This window comes from Anabrus simplex, chromosome 13 (assembly GCF_040414725.1).
Source record: "Anabrus simplex isolate iqAnaSimp1 chromosome 13, ASM4041472v1, whole genome shotgun sequence".
In the NCBI taxonomy this organism is placed as follows: domain Eukaryota; kingdom Metazoa; phylum Arthropoda; class Insecta; order Orthoptera; family Tettigoniidae; genus Anabrus; species Anabrus simplex.
Genome location: NC_090277.1, coordinates 53,165,218 through 53,191,243, shown reverse-complemented (window position 1 = coordinate 53,191,243; position 26,026 = coordinate 53,165,218). Strand labels below are relative to the sequence as shown.

Sequence of the window (26,026 nt, the reverse complement as noted above, 5' to 3'; positions counted from 1 at the left end):
TAATTTCAACCGCAATACAGGTTACAACCGCAGTGAATCATGGCTACCTATAATCAGAACCATTAGAGAGTAATGCTTTGCTGTTACTATTCATTGTCTCTAGCATTGGGCTAAAATGGCGTCCCCTTTACATCTTTGGGCACCATTTGAAGCTTCCTTGTTGCTTTCTCCTAGCAACCATCAATACGTCATTTCTTGTCTCTTTTGTCTCCTGATGAAGAAAGGCAAGGTTCCTTTTGAAACGTTGAGTGTGTTCACAATTATTTACACGGCATAAGCCCAAAAATATAAATCATGAATAAGAAAAAAAAATGTTACAAACCTGCAACTTATCCAGCTTCTTTTCAATTTCATCTCGAAATTGCTGACCGATGTGGCCATCAGTACTGACATGACAGGCATCTGTGCGAGCAGCCAGAGTACATTTAGTGGCAACCAGACGAGCAGCTTTCCTCCGCAAATCCTACGAAGGAGTCATCACTCTATTAATATCAGGCAATTTACAGAAAAGAATTTAAATTTATTAATTGCAATTTATCACAGAAGCTACTGAGCACCTATAATGTAGCAACTAACCTGAATACAATACACAATGATTTCAGAACAAATGAAAGAGGAACTTAAAACCTATATACAGAGTTGAGACTAATTTATTCGTAACTCAGTTCTGAGTAATTCGGTTTTATACGTAACTGTCTGTAGGTCCCAGCATAATATAACTTTAAAATCCTCAGTTCTAGCCCTTCAGGCAAGCAACTCAATGTTGAAGACATCCTAGGGATAAGAGCTACGAATTTTAGGTAAATAAAATATAATAAAGTATGAGAATATATTATTTAATTATTCCTAAAAATTATTAGCCTTTTCTTAATCATTATCCAATCAATTAGATTAACAGTTTGCCTTTTTCTACCATTATGAGCACTAATGCGAGTCAATGCATTGTTTCACTTAAGCACCACCACGAACGCTAATGTGAATCAAAATGTTAAAAAGAGAGTTAAGAGGTTCCACCTACTCAATACACTGATATACAGTTGCACAAACATAATATGTTACAACATATTTAATTCGGGATCGGTTTCACATATATTTGGTGCCACCATCAGCCAATTGAAAGAGCAGGGCAAAAGGTATACAATTATCAACACACATAACACAAAATATATGATAATGTTCACATTCTAAAGGATATATGCAAAAATGTAACACTTCCATGAAGATGCTTGCGTACAGTTGTTGCTAGGCAAGGAATAACATGCTTTTGTTTTATCGGCATGTCCAAAGGTGGATAGTGACATAATATGAGCTCCTAAGATATATTGTAGGACCTAAGTTCCTCAGTTCAATGCGGATATATGAAGTCTATAGAAAAAAGAAAAATTAGTTAGAAATAAAAAACCGGAGGAAAATTGGTAAGTTAAAAAACAAGTCATATTATGAGGCTCACCTTGTTCAGCTTGCCATGGTGGCTAGACATGTTTAGAGGAGCTAATAAACTAAGTATAAGTGGAAGTAAGGACAGATAATGAGCAGAGGTAGGAGAAGGGGGAGGGATTAAGGGATGTGGTGGTAAGGGCAGTTGTCTAAGGAGGATTAAGGGGGCATTGTGGTAAGGGCAAGTAGGATGAGAAGGTGTTGTGTATGATACACAACACGCAGTATACACAAAAATTCTTCACTAATTAATGTTGATTAATGTATAAAAACACACTATTAATGCATGTTGTACTTACTATAGTTGGGCCCACGAGAGTTGGGATTCCAACAGCGGCAGTAACTGCGTTGTCATAGTTACCTCCATCTGCAGCATATTACCCTTTCATGCAGGCTGAGTATTTAATAAAACATGCAGGCCTAATGCAATTCAATAAACTTTGACCTGTTCCTAAGTTCGTGCTAATAATTCCAGCATTTAAGACAGAACACGCCATTGCCGATAAATATGAGATTTCATAATCAATAACAAAATCATCAGTTTCTGACAATAACCTCAACAAATGCATATGTTAATTCCAGAATAGGACTGTACAACTAGCCATTGATTAACGAATAAAGAAATGAACTAAACACGAAAATAATATTCAGAAAAGAAACATGTAAATACATAAAGTAACAGCCAACTCAGTACCATTCCGAATATCACAGAAGCGACTGAAAGCAACCCAACCCACGTGGCGACAGCTTCCTTAAATGTAGCATCTCTGTTATCGTTGCCATAGCAACATACCAGCGAGCTGAGTGACTCAGGCGGTTCAGGCGCTGGCCTTCTGATCCCAACTTCGCAGGTTCGATCCTGGTTCAAAACTCCAAGCTGCAGAAATGAAGTTCCTACGCACCATGGTACAGAAGACCACGAAAGACAAGTTCAGGAATGAAAAAAGTCTGAAAGGAGGTGACAAGAGGAGACTCCCTACTACAGAGGACGCAGGAAGCAAGGCTGAAGTGGTTTGGCCATGTAAGATGGATGAGTGCAAGCAGGACTGCAAGAAGATAAAATGAAAGAGAAGTAAAAGGAAAAAGACCAGTGGGCACACCCAGAGGAAAATGGACCCATCTGGTGAAGCAAGATGTCAAGGAGAGAGGACAAGATCAGGAAACGATCACGAGAGAACAGTGGTTCATGGACTGACAAAGATGAAGGGGGCTCGTACACCACACCTGGGCCACTGGAGAGGGTCAATAATGATGATGAAGATCCGCATGACATCACAAACCTATATGGCACTCCGCAACAATGTGTGGTAAGCCTCAAAGTAACAACTTTATGAACAAGCAGTCAAAAACTAGAAGTTCAGAATACTCTGTTATGTCTTGTTCGTGATAACACTAAAATAGTCCAGTTTTGCAGTTAATGTTTACCTGTCCGATATAAATGTTAATGACCTGAGAGGAATAAATTGAAATCTTATCATATTCATTTTTTTTTTTTTTTGTATTCCCCGCCTGGCTACTCATTCCTCCCACTTGGCTGACGAAAATGTCTGAGGAGAACACTACGCAAGTATCACCCACTTTGAACTACCCAGCTTAAGGTCGACCTGAATATCAAGCTATTAGAAGAATTTTTTAAATAAAATTTTCCATGATTGTAACTTAAATTGAATTATAGGAGAATTACAGCAAAATGTAGTACGATGTTGGCTTGAGAAACAACAAAGATCAGTTTCCCTGTCATCTGACAGAGTAAAATTGAACAGCAAAATTGAAATGCAAACAGCCTAAATAGCATTAAATCAGAATGTCTGCAACATGGTAGTGAAGGATATACTACTACTATTATTATTATTATTATTTTGCAGTAACAAAAGAAAACTTACTGGAGGAGTGTCTTGTACAATCTCAGAATAATATATGAATCCCGTGTGAGGGAGCATGGTTACTTGGGAGAAGCCTGACAATGTTCTCTTCTGAGATCCCAGCACTAGGATGCTTGACGCTGGCATCTTGGAAAGTTTGGTCAGTCCCCCTGCGACACCTGCATCAACAATATTGCATCAGTGGTTATTTGTAGCCAATATTTGAAATGCAATTACAATTATAAGGACAAAAAAATAAATATAATACTACAGGGAGTGTAATTTAATACCTCTGGGCACAGGCCATGGGAATCCCCAACCCATTATTCCATATTTTGGATAAGCTGCGAATTTTGGTATGGCCATAGGCAAAACATTAAAATGGCCGCAACATGTAATGATTGTGTGCAAAAAAGATCATCAAAGCCTGCATCCCCTGAAGCAGTTTAAAAATATATTTTGTTGGTCCTTGAAAATAAAGCTCATTCAGTCACTTTTGTTTCCACTTCTCGAATATTGCGATACAGTTTTTATTGATATCAATAATGAGCAAGAGATGAGATTGCAATGAGCCCAAAATGCATGAATCATTCACGCACTTGACATACGTCCATATGCCCACGTATCCCTTTTATATAAACAAGTTATCTGGGTTACGACTGAACGACAGATGTAAACTCCATGTAACTACTTTGGTGTAGAGTGTGCTTTCTGAAAAAACTACTTACCTGTCCTCCAGATTTCCCTATACCTGTTCAATACCTGGCCAGGTGGTATGCCAGACATTCATCATCATTAGTTGTTTTGTTCATTTCTTCCAAGTAACAAATGGTTCATTTTGTCCAACAGTAAGAACTCCACCTCCACTCACAACAAATAGTTCTTATGAGTTACAATTTCTGGAGTAAAGATTTATGACTGGTTAGAGATTTTGAGACAAAGTGTACAAGTGCATCTTTTCAGTAAGAACGTTTTTCTCATGAACGAGATATATCACACAAAACAAGAAGATAAGAATCACAAGACTCTTTAGTATTTTACTATTCCCATTAACAAGGATATTTCAATTAAGTTCTGTTAATTGTGTAATGTTTTAACAGAACTTGTTCTTTGTGTTTTTAAAACTTTTAGTCTGTAACTAGGAATCAAGGCTGAGGCTGTCCTAAAACAGGACGAAACATGCCCCGTAGTTAACGTGGAATTAATGTAAAAATATATAGTCAAGAGATTATTGTTGTGGTGGAAAGATGGTTTTTTTATTTTATAAGTTTTGATTATATAGAATACACTTATAGTAATGCGTATATCAAAATAAAGGCACAAATACATAATATTAAATTGAGTGAGGTAGAGAGAGCATCTTTATTTCCTTAATTACTCACTGAGCTTGAAAATCGACTTAATATCTTGATTGATCATTTATTTGGGTAATGGAATCACCATTATCGTTACTTACAATGAAGTTAGTTTGTTTGTTGATGGTTATGTCTAATTTCAATATGTAACTAGTCAAGTTGGCAACAATGGGGTGGTGATATTTGCTTTTTAGTGTATAACCTTTCGTGACGAGTACTTTAGGGCTGTCATCCAGGTGGCAGATATTTAAACCTCCCTGTGAGAAGAGGATAGAGAATGCAAGTGAGTATTATTTTCAAATGAGCTGATAACGAGTGGATCTATATGTCTTGTCCACGGCAGAAGTTTGGCTGCCCACCAATATCCAGTGTTCTGATAGTGAACTGTGTGTGTTGTGCTTCACTGATCCGTAAGTGCGTCACTCAGCACTGTCTGCTGCGAGTCAGCTGACTCGCGTGCCGTGAGCTCGCCGTTGCTACAATTCGATTCACTCGGACAGTTGAATGAATCGATACACTACTTTGAATCATAAACTCAGAAGCCAACACTACTTCCCACCTCGCGGCTATTGTAATACAACTGACAATGACATAAAGACATAACGCTGAAGATAACTTTTATTAAAAGTTGTTGTCTTCATAGTAAAAAGTTCCATTAAAATTAACAATCAACCATGTAGGAAAATGAAAAGCACTCTTCCTTAAGAAAAAAAAAAAAACATGAGTATTCCGGCTTGACTATGAGAGGTATGTAGTCATACTATACTGTTAGATCAGAGAATTGTTCAATGGTACCAAAGTGCTTGAAAACACACTGGATGGAAAAACAAAGATTAAAATATGTCAACACTGAACAATGATTGGTTGGTGAGTGAGTAAAACTGTGTTACGCTCCGATTAAGAATCCACAAAATTAAGAGAAAAAGGAAGTGAGAACTGCATAAAAAAATTAATTATAAAATGGAAAACAAAGGATAAAATGTGATTTACTCCATGTGATGTGTTGAACTGGATGCAGTGATGTAAACAAATGTGCATTGCAACAGGAACAAACAGACACGAGACTTTTAAACTGCAATCCTGACAAATGTTTGAAACATGTCCATGAAACAGGGAACTTCTAACTGAAGTGTCAAACTGTTAGTTAACATTTCTTAAGTAAAATTTAACACCAAATTGAAGAAACTGGGCCTAAATGCTCTTACCCATAATTTTTGCTGCAGTTGAAGCACCCACGATAATAGACAAATTAGGCGCAATAAAAGCCATTCTACTCTCAACGTACTCGTAAATCTTCAGCTTGAAGTTATTCAGTTCAATGGCCATATCGCATGCTTCAAATATATCGTCCTTTTCTTGATCACTTAGCAGTGACCTAGAACCAAAACAAAATACTGTAAAAACACAAGTCACCAAATAAGTTTCTTAAATACAGATAATGAATCGCACAAGAGAAAGCAGTAAGGAAGGATGGATTATTACAGCAAGGATTCACAGATATGTTAGAGAAATACCGTACACGGTAAACCCTCATTAATTCGATGTCGTTGGGATGCAAAAATCGGACTTTAAATTACGTGATTTTTAATTAACCGCCGAATTGTAATTAAGAAATGCAAACACTAGCGGCGTCACAAAGTATTCTAAGACCCGTTACTGCATGCAATTAACCTTGATTCACAGTTTAAACCTTTCAAATACCATTTTTTTTTTTAAATTCCAAAATGTATCCATCCATCAAGATGCATTTACAGTATTCAAATAATACACTTGGATAACTCACCAGCAAACATAACCTCATGCAATGAAATATTTTTTAAAAAATTAAAAAAAAAAGAAAACGATTCAAAGACAAGGAAAAATCTATAGCAGCTCTCCTGTGCAAGTGCTTTATTCACTGGATTATTATACTGCATGCATTTTGGATGCCTTGTACTTGTATGGAAAGTACTAATGCCCTTAAAACATCGTGGCTTACTGAACTGCCCTATAACGAGTTATTTGTTTGTTTTAATGTTGTCAATCTTATGTTAATTTTAAGGACACTTCCTCTAAAGCATTACTTTGTCAATTTATATATTTTTCATCTAAACAGTGTTATGTGGCTGAAGATGTTGATAATATATGAAATATGTACTACTTTTAACTATTAAATTGCCTTAAGCAATCATTGTATCGACTAGGTGGAAAATAAATAAATACTTAATTGTGAATCTATTGAAGTGCGATATGGACCATGAAGCTGATTTTATGTAAGGGATAAAGTCACTCGCTTCCATCTACATTACAATACAGTACAGTGACTATCCTTGTACAATTTCCCGCAATGCCACTTGTCCATGGCCGCCTTGTCTCGTAATTCAAAATGCCAACTCTTGTCGCGTCACAAAGTATTCTGAGACCCATTAATGCATGCAATCACCTCGATTCTCAGTTTAAATCCTTCAAATGCCGTGGAAAACACTATTTCCGAAATGTATCCAACAAGGTGCATTTACATTATTCAATAATGGACAATTTATACTGGTTCTCCTGTGCAAATGCTTTATCTGTTGGATTACTATAGTGTTCGCATTTTTAGATGCCTTGTACATGCATGGAAAGTGTCTGACGCCCTTAAAACATAGTGGCCTATCGAACTTTCACATGACGAGGGAAGGAAGTGTCTCGCTTCCATGTGCATTGCAACACAGTACGAGACCCCTACCCTTGTATGATTTCCCGGCTGGCACTTCTCTCCTTTAAAACCGCAAGTCCGTTTGGGCTCGGCATTACAAAATTTAAAAAACGCAGTTTCATCGGCACTGACAATATTGTATGGAAAAAACATATCAGATGTAAGGCTTTTCAGGCGTTTGCTCCATTGACCAGCGTTTCGTCTTAGGTCTGACACTAGACTCGTCAGAGAGGGATGTGTCAGACCCTACCCACTGACGCTGGGTGTATGCAGGTGAGTTTATCAGAAGCCTATATATGAGGCACAGTCTGATAACTGCATACGGGAGATAAATCTCCATAATGGAATTATTGCCCGCCTAGCAATTCCAAATGGAAATTTCTAAATTCCCATGGAGGGAATTAGATATTTTTCACCAACAGAGCATGTCAAAAACATATCAGATGTAAGGCTTTTCAGGCGTTTGCTCTATACTGTATGGTGCGCACGAACAGACTATATTAGCCACGTTTTTTCGCCAACTGTCGGCATCGCCAGTGTTCACGGATCATGTTTCTCCGCATACTGCATGTTACATGATATTACGGCGTTCCTTAAAACGCTGAATACAAAAGGATTACGATTTCACTCGAACTTAGCACATTTGAAACACAATGTAGACACACCGAAGTGAGTGAAAGTGCGGAAAGCTACCCTGCACATTCCGAAAGACGTGTTCTTTCATGGCGCGGAGAAATTTTGAATTTAAATTACTCTATAAAATACCATTTTTTTCAAAATGTACAGGCAGTTTCGAATTAAAAGACGGAATTTGGGTAATGGGACTGACATTCTTCGAATAACAAATTATCTGTATTTCAAATTAAACAATTTAAATAACATGCAAAACCGTACCTCATGTTTCCGGGATCGACAGCTTCTTCGAATTAGGCGAGATTTTGAATGAACCGATTTCGAATTATTGAAGTTCTACTATATATGTGAATACTCCACAGAATTTAGCAAAGAAATACTTGGGTGGGAGCATTATTTGAAATAAGGCTGGCGCCCGCTTTGCCTCAAACAATAGATCCTCCTCTTATACTACAGCGTTGTCTGGCCTTGGTCTTTGTGGCGTCAGCAGCACGCTAGAAGTGAATAAGTGAATTGCTAACACCGTATTAAGTATGGCTACAAGTTGACATAATTGCTCACTCAAGGCTGAAGAAAAGCTTAGGGTTATTGAACACGCAGAGAACATAGAAGCCACACAGCAAGAAGAAAGTTCAATGTCAGAGAAAGTGATTCTCGCGGCTGGCGAAATACCAAAATGAGACTTCAAAGAACGAAACTGTAATCGCTGGGCATTTCGCACAACAGCTAATACTAGATGGCACTCTCTTTATAACATATCGGAAAAACTAGCCGATTTCAAATATCAGGAGAAGGTAAACAAACCATGTGACAATTAGATGCCGTTATGCATCAGTAGACTAAGCGCCATTTGACGAAAATTGAGATTTTAGCGCCATCTTGTAGAGGAAGGCTTGAACTATTTATAAAAAATTCCCCACTGCATTATAAGAGGCCGTTAGTTGTTAGTACACTGAAAACCTAAGCGACAAAGCGGGAATAAGTAAAAATGTAAATTGCATCAGTAGACTATGCGACATTCCAGTTTGTGTCATTAGACCAAGTGCCACATTCCTCACATTGTGCGCGGATGACAGCGAGGGAGCCCACGTTTTCGATAGTGCTGACATTTTTACGTGGTGATACATTGAGTGGTTTATCAAGTGACGAAGTTCAGCGATGTATCAAGTACTTCCAAAAGTAAGTAGGACAATGCTACTAATGCAGCTTGCTAAGAAGGTTGCATCTGAGAATCATTCTCTAGAATTTGATGGTGAATCTCAGGAAGTAAATCTATATAAGTCAAGACAGGGGCGACCACGGGAAACTAGAGTTCCCTTTCACCAGGCATTAATACCTTCGTGGCGAAAAGGAAAACCTATCTCTGAAGCCAAACTAAGAGACTTTGGTTCGCTGATGCACTTAATACCTGCAGATGCAAAACAATTTTACCAGAATCTTCAAGCAGATTCTGATATCGTGGATGACGTAGAGGGATTTAATGGAGATCCTGATTTCGAGAATGAATGAACTGAGAGCAACAATCTTATTACCTGTCCAGTGATTTGTGTGTATTTATGGGAGAAAATATCTTTAATCACATTTTCTGTCTCAAGCAGAACAGAACAAGTCTTAAAAACATCACGTCAATAACTTACTGTACTCTCAGAATATAATAGGCCTATCGTGAAGGAAAATCCATTAAAAAATTGTATAGACTACAATGGCTCATGTCTTACCATTTGTATTTGACTCAGATAAGTTGAAATTCCTATAATCAGTAAGTCGTTATAGCAACGACTTTAGAGAATAGCTTCCCTTCTAGAATTTCTCATCTAAAACTTGAATAATGTACCGGAGTTGTGGCGCGGCTCGTGGTGGATCAAGCACTTAGCGGGCCTTTTCAGACAGTAGGAGATTCAGTTTTTAATCATGGCTGCCGCCACGTTATATTTTTTGAAGTTTTACTCAGTAGATACTCAACAGGTAGGGGTTATTGGTGTAGCATCGTGATGCATTATTCGCACTTGAGAAGAACCTTAAATTGCATCAGTAGACTATACGCGCCATTAATTCAAGAAAATCTATGTAGTGCGAGTACAAAAATGTTGAAATTTGGTGAGAAGGCACAATCTATTATCCTACAACACCAGTAATACCATATTAGCAAAATTATGTTCGCTCCAATTTACACATAGAACCAAATTTAAACGCGATTATCTCGCAACCAACTTTTGGCGCTTGGTCTAGTGATGCATAACGGCATCCAATTCTGATGAGCAGGTTGCCCACCCAACAGCATGTGAAGATTATGATGCATTTCTTAAAACAAACTTATTCTCCATATGTCTTTAGCAAATATGTATATACTGCTTAGTTAGTAGTAGTAGTAGTAGTAGTAGTAGTAGTAGCAGCAGCAGCAGCAGTAGTAAGTGCTGTTAATATTGTTATTATTTATTATATAATCTGTAATTGGAGAAGTAATAACTCTGTTAATGATAAATAAATAAATCAAATCAAATCTAAAAGTAAGGCACATGGATTATTCATTTCTATACAGTAATAATATCGTATTGACCACACTTTCGACTTTAGACAGGAAGAAAGGCTCTTTCTGAATGCATATCACAATCATTGGAATGCAAATCATGCCAGCAGATGCTCTACCGTTGGCAATCAAGAGCAATAATGGGCATAGAAATGGACTGTAGGGGGGAGATAAGATGAACTGAAGGGTAAGACCACCAACCTTTACCCAAGGAAGTGGGAGACTCAGAGGAGCCTCGAGCACAGCAAGTGTGGGAATTGAAATCTGTAACATACAGGTTTTCAGCGACACTGGGATCGGAAAGGCCTGCAACTGGGATGATGGAAGTTGTGACCTTAATCAAACAACAGCCCCAGTATTTGTCTGGTGCAAAAACCCACCATCTCCCAAATGCAAGCTCACAATTATGGGATCGGTACAATGTAGCCAACTTGCTGAGCCAAGAAAAATTAAACCAATGCTACAGTCGAATAATTATTCCGTTAATTATTATTTCTTGAATAATACATTAGGTTGGTTTTCAAGTTTTGGTAACCATGCTAAAGTGCAGCTGTGCAATGGTGCCGGGGTCCGTCATTCTTACCAAAGGTTGCTGACCTGCGTCGGCTCCCTCAAAGCACATGACCTTGCTCTTCCCCCTCCACATCCATTCACAGTGGCCAGGTGAAGATGAGCAGCTGTGAGCAAGTGCTCACGAAAGACAGTCAACAAGTTAACAGACATGCCAAAATGGCTGCGATATGATGCTTCTCGAACGCACTTGCAGCACTATGAGTGTGAAGGAGAGGACTTCTTATAGCGTATCATTAGCAATGATGAGACCTGGGCTAAATCTTCTGAACCACAGCTGAAACGCCAATCAAACAAATGGCATCATCACGGGTCACCATGCAAACGAACAGTTTGGCAGAACCCCACCAATATGAAAACAAAACTAATCCTTGCTTATGATTGGGATGGTGTGATCGTAACACATTCCGTTTCCTTAAGGCAGACTGTTAATGTGGCATACTACTGATCATTTTTGCAAAACAATCTGCGAGCAACTCTGAGAAGAAAACAGAAATACTTCTTGGATAACCCACCTTTCGTTCTGCATGACAATGCTAGGGTACACACAACAGGAGTTGTGTCTGAATTGTCAATCCTGGGGGGGGGGAGTTGCTTTATCACCCATCCCCCCACCCCAATACTCTCCGGATTTAAGTCCCTGGGACTTATCTAACCCCAAGATGAAGGAGCCACTATGCAGGAAGTGTTTCTGTACAAATGAAAACTTTTTACAGGCCACAGACCATTCTCTTTGCACCATCGATAGACTGGGCAATGCCAACGGGACCCAACAGCACGTATATGTCCAAAATATTTAATGAAATACTCCCTCTCATGCAGAGGCTGCCTTGCATCGAAGTACACTGTTACATTTTTTTTTTTAAATAAGATACATTTCAGAAATTGAAATGGTAACCTAATTGCACATATCATTTCATCCACTTAGGACCATGGTTAATACTTGTCAGTCTTTCTGGATTTACAGTATTCCTTTATTTTGTCATCTTAGTTGTATGTAACACTGGTGACTACATCGCAGGCCTATGAAACTCAGAACCATGCATGTACCATGTATAGCTGCCAGAATGTAAAAACCAACCCTTGTATAATGGCAAATGTAGGGAAGGACGATTTAACCAGTGTCTCCAAGACACTTGTTCAAGAAAGAAGGAAATTCAGGACCTGGGTACATGGGATGAAGAGTAAAGAAAAAGTAGACGTAGTGCAAAGTTGTCTGAAGAGCAAAGAACTGCATTCTCCACCAAGAAACTTTGGGAAACTTACTAAAACCATGAAAATATACCACATAACTTTTTTAGGAGTGGAAATCCAAACTTGACGCGGTTCTAATGCAAAATAAAATTCGTAAAATCACTTTTTCATTGGAAGAACGGCACAAGGCACACTCCACTTTATTTCGTGACAGTGGCTAATTTTCTCAAGAACACCCTGTATGTGTTCATCCTTTTTCAGAGGCATATTTCCTTCCCCATGAGCAAAGTGTAGATTCCAGAAAATAAATAAAAAATCATCCCAGAAAATGGCATTTTGTTAACCCAGGCCGTCGTAAAGTAGTCTTCGACATCTGGCAAGGGGTGAAGCCCCATGTGACACCAATAAATGCCTTTATGTCACGCAATGTTGGACGATGCCAATTTCTCATTCTGCTTTATTTGTGGTCGGTGTTGCCTGTATTTTACTTTTGTCCCCAGGTAATTTAGTTTCACTGAGAATATCATCAAATATTTCATAATAAAAAAAAAGATGAAAATACAGCAAGCATATCAGTATCAAAGTGTGATGATAATATTGGCCGATGATCAATATTACAAACGGGAATAATATTTGTTGGCCCAGGGTCGCTATTACTCATGTCCGTCCAGTTGTCCGCTCTGTCCCTATCTGTGTCAGTATCACTTGTGTCGTGGTTCCACTCAGACGAGCTGGAGAAAGAATTTTCATCCTCAGACTCACATTCACTAAAATCAGACTCTTCTTCAACCGTATCATCCAATAATAACACTATGCATCCCTGATCCGTTTTCGCGATGCCATTTTACCGGTAAACCATGAAAATATGCAAAAAGTACGCACACGAGAAAACTGTGTCATGCAACGTATGTATTACATAACTCCCACAAACAGGAGAACAATTTCAGCAAGATACTGCGAGGATTTCCCTCACTGGAAGAGTTGAGAGAACAGCTTCTGCCATCTCTGAACATACTTGGGTACCTCCTCTGCTAATAAACCTGCGATTTTCGAACGGAACATATATACGTATGTTTCCGCCCAGAGTGTAAGAAAAGTCGACCATATATATATGTCTCCGCCCGCGAAGGGTTAAATTTCTCAAGTATATCTACTTCTTTTCTAAAAATGAATGAAAAAGTATACTTAGGCAGCCTCTGCATGAGAGGAAGTATTTCAGAAAATACAAATTTTAGACAAGATATAGGCATGTTGGGCTCATGCCATGTAAAGAAAATAAGGTGAAATTCTTTATGTTTCGCAGAGAAATTTGCTCTGCGTCTTCAGAAGAATTTCACCTTATTTTCTTGACAGGGCCTAAGCCAAAAAAGCCTATATCATGTCTACAATTATGGGCCGTGTAAACAATGGTAACATTAAAATTAATATTTGTTTAACTTAATTGCTACAGATTTTACGAAACTCCAGAGTGATGGAATTTTGCACAGCTGCATATGCTAAAAGCCAGCGATACTGGTTTGTCGCCCTTATGTCATCAAATGCAACAGACGTCAATCACAATTGAACCAACTATCTTGGGGCCAGAATGCAAAAAAAAGAAGTGACTGCCCAATTTGAGAGGGAAAGCACTAAAAAAATTCCTGGTGTATTCCATAACAAATATCTTTTTTTTTTGTTAGGGGCTTTACGTCGCTCCGACACAGATAGGTCTTATGGCGACGATGGGATAGGAAAGGCCTAGGAGTTGGAAGGAAGCGGCCGTGGCCTTAATTAAGGTACAGCCCCAGCATTTGCCTGGTGTGAAAATGGGAAACCACGGAAAACCATCTTTAGGGCTGCCGATAGTGGGATTCGAACCTACTATCTCCCGGATGCAAGCTCACAGCCGCGCGCCTCAACGCGCACGGCCAACTCGCCCGGTAAACAAATATCTAACATAGTCCTTTACTGAATGTAATGCCCTAAAACACTCAGTCTCAGACATCAAGAGCAGGCAAAATATCTCAACTCAATCTTAATTCTAAACCCATTCGGTGGGAGAGGCTGCGAGATCCGCGGCTAAAAGTCGCTTGCTCGGCAGGAAATGCGAATATATCCGCTGATTCTAATAATATTTTTTTCTCAGTTGCCAGCCTTGAGTTCATTCTTCACGAATGGAGTGTGTGTTTACCATGAGATACACAACATTTATTATCGCATGCATGTGTTCTGTAATACAGCCAAAATTCATGATTTCCTTCCAAACTGCAGAGACCACAGTTCTATTCCATTCTTTATCTTACATTTTCCCCACTAAAATTTCTAAAAAGGAATTACCGGCTCCCACCGTTAGAGGAAGATGATTTACGGGTCATGATAAACGAAATGTTGGAATTTAGTGGGGATGATTGTGACCTTAGTGAAGTAAGTTCTGCCGAACGGAAATTTGTAAGCGACGGGAATCTACTAGGAACAAATACCGCAAGCTTGAATGTACAGGGTTCGGGCCCAGCTGATGCGAATACTCACCAGTCATGAAAAAGACTATTTGTGTTCTATTCCAGTTCAAGTAGCGATCATGACAGTGACGACAATAATACTGATAATATTACAACCAGTGCAACTTCTTTGTCAACCTGAACTGAAAATAGACTGTCTCGCTTTGATCCAAAATTCCATCATGATGTAAAGGGAGAGCTTTTAGGGAAAAGGAAATCAAGTGAAATATTTGAATTATTTTTTGATGATGACATATGCCAGAACATAGCTGAACAGACAAAAGATGCTCAGCAGAAAATCGTACATAAAACCCAGTTTAATAAGATGAAACGAAGGAGTCGAGACCAAGACCGGGTCCGAACAAATAAGGATGACATAAATCTCCTTATGAGCATACTTTTGCCGCAGGGTATTGTACAGACACCTAAATTAGGACATAATTCTCGCAATCGCTTGTTCACTACGCCTATTTTTTATGAACTGATGACGCAGAAGAGATTTTTCCTTGCCGGGCTGAGTGTCTCAGACGGTTGAGGCGCTCACTGGTCTTACGACCCCACTTGGCAGGTTCGATCCTGGCTCAGTCCAGTGGTATTTGAAGGTGCTCAAATACATCAGCCTCGTTTCGGTAGATTTACAACATTCCGGAACCTCGGCGTCTCCAAAAACCATAAAAATAGTTAGTGGGACGTAAAGCATAAACACTATTACTATTATTGTCATTACTAGATTTTCCTCCACAGCTTTGTACATTTCTCTGACAATGAGACGTATAATGGACATATTCCTACCGTAATATACAAGATATTTGACCATCTGGTATCAAAATTTTTGGAAACTTATACCAGAACCTGCTGTTATGGAAAGGGTGGCCAGAGTGGAAAGTTTTCACACCAAGAAAACGATTGCGCTTTGGAATAGAATCATACAAATTATGCAAAGCTGGGGCAGGGTATGTAACATGATGTGACTCCGTGTGTATCATAACGAACAGCTGTAAAAGACATAAAACTGTGAAGACTGAAAATACCGTAAATATTACCTGTAGTGTAGTGTAATATAGTCTTGCATGTCACTTATGAATGTAGTGTAATACAGTCTTGCATGTCACTTATGAATTGTAGTTATATAAACTGGATCCCTCAAAATCGCTAATGAACATAAAAAATTTAGTGAGTATTAAAATTTATTCCATTACAAATCTTTTAAGTACATGTAAACTTTGTAAATCTACAATTTGCACATACAGAAAAATTTATTTCCAGGCAGAAATTGTGAGTAAACTGCCTAAAATATAAGTTACTATATAAACGAAAACCAGTGCTTTGCTATCAGGAAGAAGCAAGCTCGGTATCACAGTGTGAAAGCACTTAGTACATTCTTGCACAAAGCATTGAAAAATTAAAATAGGAATTTTCAACAATTAAATACACTATATTCAAGTAAATATTTCTCTTAGGGGCCTTCTGTAGTTCATTAGTCTAAGACTGCTCTTAAGTAATTAAATATTTTCTTCAATTAGGGAAATTTCTCCCCACCTTGGAGTGAGTCGGTGTGTACCGAGCTCCCCACCTAATGGGTTAATATTGAACACTTACCTACTGACTTACCCTTGTGTAGTAGAGGCTGTCACAGATACAACCATGATAGTAGCTTGAGTAAGGATTTGCTGTAGGGCTTCATTATTTTTAGCTTTATCCAAATCATTCCCCAGTTCCTTTACAGTCATTACATACTCTAGAGGACCAACTACAAGGGATTCAAGCTCTGGGAAACGTTTCGAGTACTTGTCACGAACAAAACGATGGATGACAGCTAGAAGAAAAAAAGACATCACAATAGAATATAATGAAGTCGCCCATTAAGAAAAGCAAAGATTTTTCTTTAATATAATCCACCAATTTCTTGAGAAAAATTTAAATAACAGGGAATAAAACGTGGATTTAGAAATAGTTCCTAATGCATATGGTTTAGGTAATTAACTCCATTGTAGTCAGAATGGGTCCCAGAATTTCTTTTAACATACTCAGTGAAGAGTAGGTGAAGCATTATCTGATCCTGTAAGCATTAAGAGGTCAATTCCTCAAGGCTTTTATGTTTTCTTATATAGGCCTACATATGAGTAGAGAACTAGAATCAGAGAACAGATGATGTTAAACTATACAGTGTAATAAATAAGATACAAGATTGTGAGGGACTCAAAAAAGACCTCGACAATGTTGTGAGATAGGCAGCAGGTAATGGTATGATGGCAAATGGGTTGAAACATAAGGTTGTGAGTTTCACAAAGAGGAAAAGTCACCTTAATATTAATTACCATGTTGATGGGGGTGAAAGTTTTTTTGTTTATTTGTTTTTGCTAGTTGCATTTTCATCTGAAATACAGCACATACGTAATTTATTACAATGAAACTGAATAGATCCACCCTGAGAGAATGATCTCAAACAAAAACAAAACTGATCAAATATGGGGGTGAGTAGGTGGTGCTGGTGACAATTATTGTTTGGTAGTGACAACTATCTCCTCTCAATTGCAATCATAAGAGAGAAAAAGAGAGAAAAAAATCGGTCTAAATATTTCACAAAGGGAAGGGCAATGAAGGGTGTAGAAAAGACTTATCCAGAGCACTGACACACAGTCCTAGGATCTTTTTTTAATTTAAATTTTTTATTTGCTTTACGTCGCACTGACACAGATAGGTCTTATGGCGACGATGGGACAGGAAAGGCCTAGGAATGGGAAGAAAGCGGCCATGGCCTTAATTAAGGTACAGCCCCAGCATTTGCCTGGTGTGAAAATGGGAAACCACGGAAAACCATATTCAGGGTTACCGACAGTCGGGGTCGAACCCACTATCTCCCGGATGCGTGAAAGTTCCTCATAGAGACCGACCTGTGAGTACCTAGATGTTAAAACAAGGAAAGATCTTCATTGGGGTAATCACATAAACAGGATTATAAATAAAGTTTACAGATCTCTTCATATGGTTATGAGAGGATTTAGGGGCTGTAGTAAGGATGTAAAGTAGAGGGCATATAAGAGTCTGGTAAAACCACAATTACAGTACGTTCCAGTGTAGGGGAGAACTGGAACAAATCCAAAGAAAAGCAACTCAATTTATTCTGAGTGATTTCCGACAAAAGAGTAGCATTACCAAAATGTTGCAAAGTTTGGGCTGGGAAGACTTGGGAGAAACTAGGCAAGCTGCTGCTCGACTAAGAGGTGTGTTCCCAGCTGTCAGTGGAGAGATGGTGTGGAATGATATTATAGTTGGGTCCACGAGAGTTGGAATCCGACATCTGAGCGGCGAAAGCAGTAACTACGAAGTACGTTGAAAAATTTAAAGATGCTGACGTTAAAAAGGATTTTGTAATCAAGCTGAAGAATAGATACAGTTCACTCGATCTAGATAATGCAGGAGGAGTCCCAAAAGAAATGAGAGTGAATGAAAAATGGGAAAGGATAAAATCAGCCTTCCTGAATACAAGTGAGGAGATATTGGGATTCAAGCAAAACAGAAGAATGGTATGGATAGCAGACAATATCTGGAAGAAGATAGAAGAGATATTGAAACAAAGCTAGGTCACTGCAAAGATGAAACAAAGAAAAGAAGCTTGATAGAACAGTTCAGTGAAATGAACCAACAAATAAATAAAGCAGCAAGAAATGATACAAGGAATCAGGTAAATAGCCTAGCAGAGTAGGTGCAGGAGGCAGCACTTAAAGGAGACTCAAAACAAATCTACAACATTACAAAACAGCCGTCTCAAAAGAAATTCAATCAGCGCAGGCCAATAAAATCCAAGGAAGGTAAGAAGCTTACGAATAGTGAAGAACAAATGAGAAGATGGAAGGAGCATTTCAGAGAAGTGCTAAACAAAGTCATACAGGAGGATCAAGGAGAGGAAGACTGTTAAGAGGTTCCAGAATTGAGAGCGAGTATCAACCTGCCGAAGAAGAGCAAGATCATAAAGTCAATGAAAAGCTGCAAGGCAGGCAAAGCACCTGGCGTGGATAATATTGTGACGGAGGTGTTGAATGTAGACAACAAGTTGACAGCTGAGATGCTTTTGCCATTGTTCAAAGACGAATGGAAGATGGAGACACCCCGCAGAGGATTAGAAGGGCATTTTTAATAAACTACCAAAGATGGGGGATCTGACTTGTTGCACCAACTGGTGAGGAATTACACTCTTGTCTATACCAAGTAAAGTATTTTTGAGAATCATACTGAACCGATTGAGAGAACCATTGGAGGCTAAGGTCCGGAAAGAGCAGGCGGGTTTTAAAGAACACCGATCCTGTTTAGACCAAATAAATAGCTTACGAATTATAGTAGAACAGTCCATGGAATATCAGTCTTCACTGTACTTGGCATTCGTTGGCTTTGAAAGAGCTTTTGATAGTGTACAGCGCCAAGCAATCTGGAGAGCGATGCAGGGGTATGGGGTTACAACAAAAATCATCAACATGGTAAAAATGCTATCCAGAGGTTATACCGGCCAAGTGGAACATGATGGAGACCTTTCAGAGTCCTTTCAAATAGAGTCGGAAGTGAAACAAGGGTGCCTGCTTTCACCTTTGCTGTTCTTGTTGATATTAGATCAGGTCATGAGAAAAGTGGTTGAAGGGAAGCAGAGGGGAATACAATGGGGGATGGCGGATCGTCTGTAAGATTTGGATTGTGCAGATGATATGTCTGTATTATCCCACTCATTTAGACATATGACTGAGAAATTTATTATGTCCAATAACAGACCATTTACATTGGTATTATAAATTTACTCATTCACGACAAATACTTCAGGTTCCCTATGGGAATCAACATCTATATCATAGAGCGAGGTGACAACTTCTCTTACCTAGGAAGTATTATTCCTAGAAGTGGAGGGGCAAATGAAGATGTCCAAAATAGGGTAAACAAGGCCAAAGGGGCCTTTGCCCATCTCTGGCTGGTGTGGAAGTCCAGAGAATTGAGAACAAAGACTAAGAGACAAATGTGAAATCAGTGCTCTTCTACGCGTGTGAAACGTGGAAGATGACTGGAGAGATAACACGCAAGGTCAAGACTTTCATTAACAGATGTTTAAGAACCATCCTAGGAGTACGATGGCCAGATATTTTATCAAATCAGGAATTGTGGGAGCGTACCCAACAACGCAAGGCTGAAATCCAGATAAAAGAAAGTAAATGGAGATGGATAGGTCACACACTGCATAAAGGTCCTGACAGCATTCCAAAACAGGCTCTTCAATGGAATCCTCAAGGGGCTAAAAGAAGAGGGAGACCAAGGATAACATGGCGTCAAACAGTAGAAGAGGAGGCGGCGTCAGTTGGGAAGTGCTGGAAAAATATCAAAACTGTGGCAGCAAATCGAGTCAGATGGAGAGCTCTTGTATATGTCCTATGTTCCACCCAGGAGTAATAGGAATTAAGTCAGTAAGTCAGTGTCACACAAAAACGAAAACAGAAATTAATGCAGATAATTAATCAAATTTCGCATTCATGCCATCGACGGTTATGACTTACCCATTCTTCATTACTTGAGTGACAACTGGTGTGATACAAATGTTTGATTTGAAATAATTTCAAAAAGAGCGGACCTGTGTACTCTAAAAACATCACAATTTTGGACGGTGAGCGAACTACATGTTTTTCATAAGTATTTCTGAAACACTGCTGTATCCACAAAATGGATATGTCAGAATTATCCTCTTTTTTTTCTCCAATTCCAACCACTATGGTTCTTTTGCATCATCGGCCAGGTGTGTGTTTGGAAGAACCTGGCGCAGCACATTCACTCTCACTTTCTTAAATATTCTGCTCACTTTAGTAACTTTCACTGTTGCTATCACTATCCTCGAACTCTTTCCAAAACGTCATTACTGCCATAATCGCCATTCAAACCCTCGTCGACATCACCACAAAACCGGTTCTACTGCATAAAGAATACTGAATACCAATGAAAATAAACTGTTATTCAACAATTCCAGTGTCACACAGAAATACAGACAGCACTGTTTACCAACAGTACATGCCTCTAGTTCTCTACAGTGTGTATTGTTAGAAATGATATTTGAAAGGGAATCTAATATATGAAGATAAGCGAGGTACTGTGTCCCTGCGAGCTAAGCTCGTCATTTGATTCATGCGGCAAAACACCACGCGCGACCAGACCAGACCAGACCAGACCAGACCAGACCACATGACATGAATGGGTTAAGAGCAACTACAAGTAAACTGCAAATCAGCTTCTTCACTCAAACCACTATACTTTACAACAGAACAAAACGACAGCATAAAAAAAGGAGTCTGTAATAAACTTAAACACTTACACTTTACAGATACAAACTTACCAATTTCATTATCAATATCTACAGCTAAGTTGTTAGCTTCAACAATTAGCTGATACTCTGGATCAGACTCCACTGGACCAATAATTTCTTCTGCTTTCCTTATCCTTGTACTGCAACTTTCAATTTGTAACATTATCTTTTTTAACGACTCAGAATCTCTCAACTTAGCGATCTGTCGAATCGATGTGATCTTTATCTCTGAAATTGTTTAAACATAATACATGAATTATAGACATAAATAACTCCCAATCAAGAGAAATGTGTGAATATTTTGACTAGACAGACCATAGTACACATACACACCAGCATGAAAATAGAACACTTAACAATCCTTAATTAAGGTATAACCTACGCATGGGAAACCACGGAATCAAAACACTTCAACTCGTTAAAAACACTGAGATTTATTTAAAATTCCACTCAATTTTATGACACCAATCTACTATTTTATAATAAAATATTGTGGTATGGACTTCTTTAGGCATCTGACGAGGGAAAAGAACGAGTTCTTACAAACAATTTCATCAAATTCAGCCAGAGACACAGAAGTAACACACATGGATTTACATTTCAAGCAAATTTTGAGGAAGCTCATGAAGTTAATTCACCCTAATTTTGGTTTTCTACACTTCACAGACATCCCTTTTCTCCTCAGAAACATAGGCAACACATCCCTGGTGCATTCATCATTCACTGCTATGTAATGAAATATATTAATTAGGAGAGGGGACTGATGACCCAAGCAATCAAGAAGGAATGATCTTTTCTTTCAGCCACCAGCATCACATGCTGTCTCCGCTTCTCCATCCAGACATTCTACGGCACAGAGAACTGTTAGGGTTGCCAACACGCAGCGATACTCCCTGAATATGCCATAGGTTTCTCCCAATAGAACTCTAGCCTAACCCGCACCGCTAACAATGCTTTCCAGCAAACCAAAGTCTAACCCGTCACTACCAGTAATTTTGAAAGAGTAACTAACCCTCATCTCCCGTACAGCCAACCCATCATCCACGTTGTGGGAGGCAGACAATGGTATGAAGTAGAGATTACCTGTAGGGGTGATGTACAGCGAGGACTACGTGTGCCCCATGACTGCCACGGTAACTGTGAAGACCCTATGGGAAACCTGAATTGTGAGTGCTAACGGGGCTCTGGTAAAGACCTCAACAGCAGCAATGGCGGAGAAGGAGTCCTTTTGTATGGCAAAGCTCGCAGAGGAGACAACCCTTGTTCTTGGGCTTAAATAAGGAAGATTTTTTTATTTTCATAATTGGTTTAACGTCACACCGACACAGATGGATCTTGTGGCAACGATGGGATACGAAAGGGCCAGGATTGGGAAGGAAGTAACCGTGGCCTTAATTAAGGCACAGCCCCAGTCCAGCATTTGCCTGGTGTGAAAATGGGAAACCACAGCAAACCATCTTCAGGGCTAACAGCAGTTGAGTTCGAACTCACTATCTTCCGAATGCAAGCTCACAGCTGAGCACCCCTAACCAGATAGCCAACTCACTCAGTAAAATAAGGAAGAAACCACCTTGTGATAAAGGCCAATGGAGATAACCAGGGCTGTAAACGAGAGTATACGCCATATGCCCTCTGGTTCTCCATTCATTAGAGTATGCCTTCTGATTTCATGCATATACCTTCAAGTTTGGCTTCTTTTATTTTTAATTTCGCTATTCTGTCAGTGAGTTTTAACTCTCCAGCTATGTTCGTAATCATGACCATCGAAGGTTCAGCTTGATGAATAACATTATTTATTATTTAACTTATTTAAGGTCAGCACTGTTCATTGTTTACGCCTCCAGCCTTATGTTCATACATCAAAATGCCTCACCAGTTAACCGATTTAAGCCTGAGAAATATATGAAGACATGGCTGCAAAATGATTGTACTGCAACATACACCAATTCAAAAGTTTGTTCCAGTGAAAAGTGTGATCCCAAACTAAAAGAGAGACACTTTGGATTGTTTTTTTAAAAATATAAATAGCTGGAAGTAGGTCCAGTAGAAACCTGCTCTGTAAGCAAATTAAGATTTTCAAACTAGTGCATTCAAATATGGATTTCTTAGTTTTCATCATAAAATTTATATATGCCTGATTTATGCCAAAGGAAGTTTGTTGTAACTGTAACCCACTAATTTTAAACGTCAGGGTGATCTTGCATCCGGGATTTGTCATGCCATGTCTTAAGAGTATACCCCGTGAGAATTTTGGGACTACAGCACTGGAGATAACCCCTAACAGAAAAATGATGCAGTCCAGCACAGACAGGAGGCAGCCTCTCCACTGGACTAGAATGTTGTGGGCCAATAACTGGCACACCGAAAGCAAACTTATTACAGAAACCTGACAAAATGTTTTTTGATAGTTGTTTTACGTTGCACCGACACAGATAGGTCTTACGGCGACGATGGGACAGGAAAGGGCTAGGAGTGGGAAGGAAGCGGCCGTGGCCTTAATTAAGGTACAGCCCCAGCATTTGCCTGGTGGGAAAATGGGAAACTACGGAAAACCATTTTCAGGGCTGCCAACAGTGGGGTTCGAACCTACTATCTCCCGAATACTGGACGCACTTAAGCGACTGCAGCTGACAAAATGTATGCCTGCCAGATTTTATGGAAACGACTTCAGCAATTAAACACAGGCACACTGCACAAAATAAGTCAAGTCAACCCAACCCACCCTACCCAGCGTTCTCCCTAGGATCTTTTTATCGGGGCACCGCTCTGCCATTTTTACATACCGCCCAGCTAATTAGGTAATATTAATTCATATATAGCCTTTGCTGGCAGGATGTAGTGTTTACAGTGCACTATGTCTTCTGGTATGGGCTAGAATAAATTTGTTTCTTTCACCGACCTGTTTCAGTCTCTTCCTTGGCTTTGACAATATGAAAGTGACTGAGGTATGAGCGATTCTAATAATACCGTTCCTTATGCAGACAGTCCCTGTTATGAATGGTGTGAAAATATCGCTCATAGGGTCAGTTGGTGCATGCATTTCAGTGGGCTTGGCAGACTGATATGTAACAGCAACTTCTGGCTCAATGAGGAAAGCAACAGGAAACTACCTCACTCCTCATTTCCCTAGTATACCTCTTCAGTGACACCTAGGCTACCTATGACAGCTGTTGGTGGAGCTGTATTGGATCAAACCAGCCTATGGGGTGAATACCCAACATATATATTTAAATTTAAATGCTGGTACTGTAAAACTATTTATTTAAATGAAAAACGTTACTGTCAGCGTAACTGCATCAATTACATTGGAGTTTAAATGTTTACTTTAATTATCACGTAGTGTCATGTGCGAGCAATGTTTGGATTAGTATGGAATCGCATGCAAGCACTTGATTCTGCCTGACGGCAGAAACCCACATGGCACTCCATAGCAACCAAGTGGTAAGCCCCGATGTTACATGAACGAACAGTAGAACACTATAAGTTCAAAATATTCAATTTTTCATTTAATGTTTACCTGTCTGATATTATTGGTAATGCCCTGAGAGGAATAAATTGGAAATCTTATTATATTCATAAGATTCCCTGCCCGGCTACTCGTTCTTGCCACACGACGGATGAAAATTTCTGGAGAGATCACTGCTATCAGTCATTTTGACACCAAAAGTAGCTAGTATTAAAGTCACTGCATGACCTAACTGAGCTCTAACCTAACCCTGTCACTAACAATAACCACATTGGGGGTCATCTGGGGGAGGCCTCCCGGGAGGGGTATGACTAACAATAATGTTTGTCCATACCGCAGTTAGCGCATTATACATTCACTGTATTACCAGCCATGTGAACACATCATCCACCAGCGGGCCAGCCATTCAACAGCAGAGTGAGGAGAGAGTGGGAGGAAAGATACCGCAGCAACAATGCTCTTATGACGACTACTCACCCATTTCACACTCAGTTTCTACATAAATTTCTGTAGTCTTCTGCTTCACAGAGATCTGGTACACCCTTCTGAAGCAATACCAATGTCAACTGAGTGTTATGAACGTACACTCAACTTCGGTAACAGAAAACTTGGAAAGTTTAACTACATGAAGGTAGTGACCTACTTCAGCAAGAGGAAAACTAAGTTATACATTTTATGGTACCATAATTCTTCACTTAGTGGGGTGCGTATGGCAAAGCTCAGACGATGTCACGCAGGTTAGAAATAAAACATGGCATGACTCGGACGATGTCACAGCTGATACACAAACATGGTGCAGCTCGGATGATATCTCAGCCGGCTACACAAGGCTGCAAACTAGTGGTAAGCAAGGGGTCTTCTGACCCCAGGTTAGAACCATGAACCAGCGCTAATGCCTCTAGTATCTCATATGACAACACCATTGGTCTGTATTGGTTAGGTCCAGCTAGTGATAAAACCATTGGTCTAGGTTGGTTAGGTCCAGACCATTGGTCTGGTATGGTTAGGTCTCACTAGTGACAAGACCACTGGTCTGGTTTGCTTAGGTCTCGCTAGTGACAAGACCATTTGTCCGGACTGGTAATGTCCAGGTAGTGACAAGACCATTGGGCTGGATTATAAGAAAGTCCTTCAATTTATGTTCAACACACTTTTTGAAAAGTGCAACCTTTTCTTACTTTCATCAAAGGTGGTAACCCTGTGACCACTGATCATACGACCTCTGTTGGGAAAGAAATAACATAACCTTCTTCACAGCCGATCAGACCTGGCCAAAGGAATAAAACAAAAATAGTGGCATTTTGTTCTTTTATGTCGTCACACTTTTAATTCTTCTATGGCAGAGGTGCTCACGCTGGCCATTTCTATCCTGCGGGTGCCCAGCACCGTAAGCGGGCAGGCAGGCAATGAGCGTATGCTATGATGATGTGGTTACATCACAAGCCGTGAAGCTTGAGCGAAGTTCTCCCAGTCACTCTCGATCACTGCGGCGATACACGA

General features: G+C 39.4%; 1 protein-coding gene across 1 annotated transcript in view; it reads right to left on the bottom strand.

Annotated features, from left to right (window-relative positions):
* Nucleotides 1-26,026, bottom strand: part of Prp31 (pre-mRNA processing factor 31) — a 44,743-nt gene that overhangs the window by 16,604 nt on the left and 2,113 nt on the right. The window contains exons 3-7 of the mRNA XM_067157505.2: nt 21,091-21,288; nt 16,344-16,548; nt 5,860-6,029; nt 3,321-3,478; nt 323-463 (exon numbers count right to left, since the gene is read on the bottom strand). Coding sequence (XP_067013606.1) covers nt 323-463; nt 3,321-3,478; nt 5,860-6,029; nt 16,344-16,548; nt 21,091-21,288 — 872 coding nt within the window. The remainder of the gene's footprint in view (nt 1-322; nt 464-3,320; nt 3,479-5,859; nt 6,030-16,343; nt 16,549-21,090; nt 21,289-26,026) is intronic.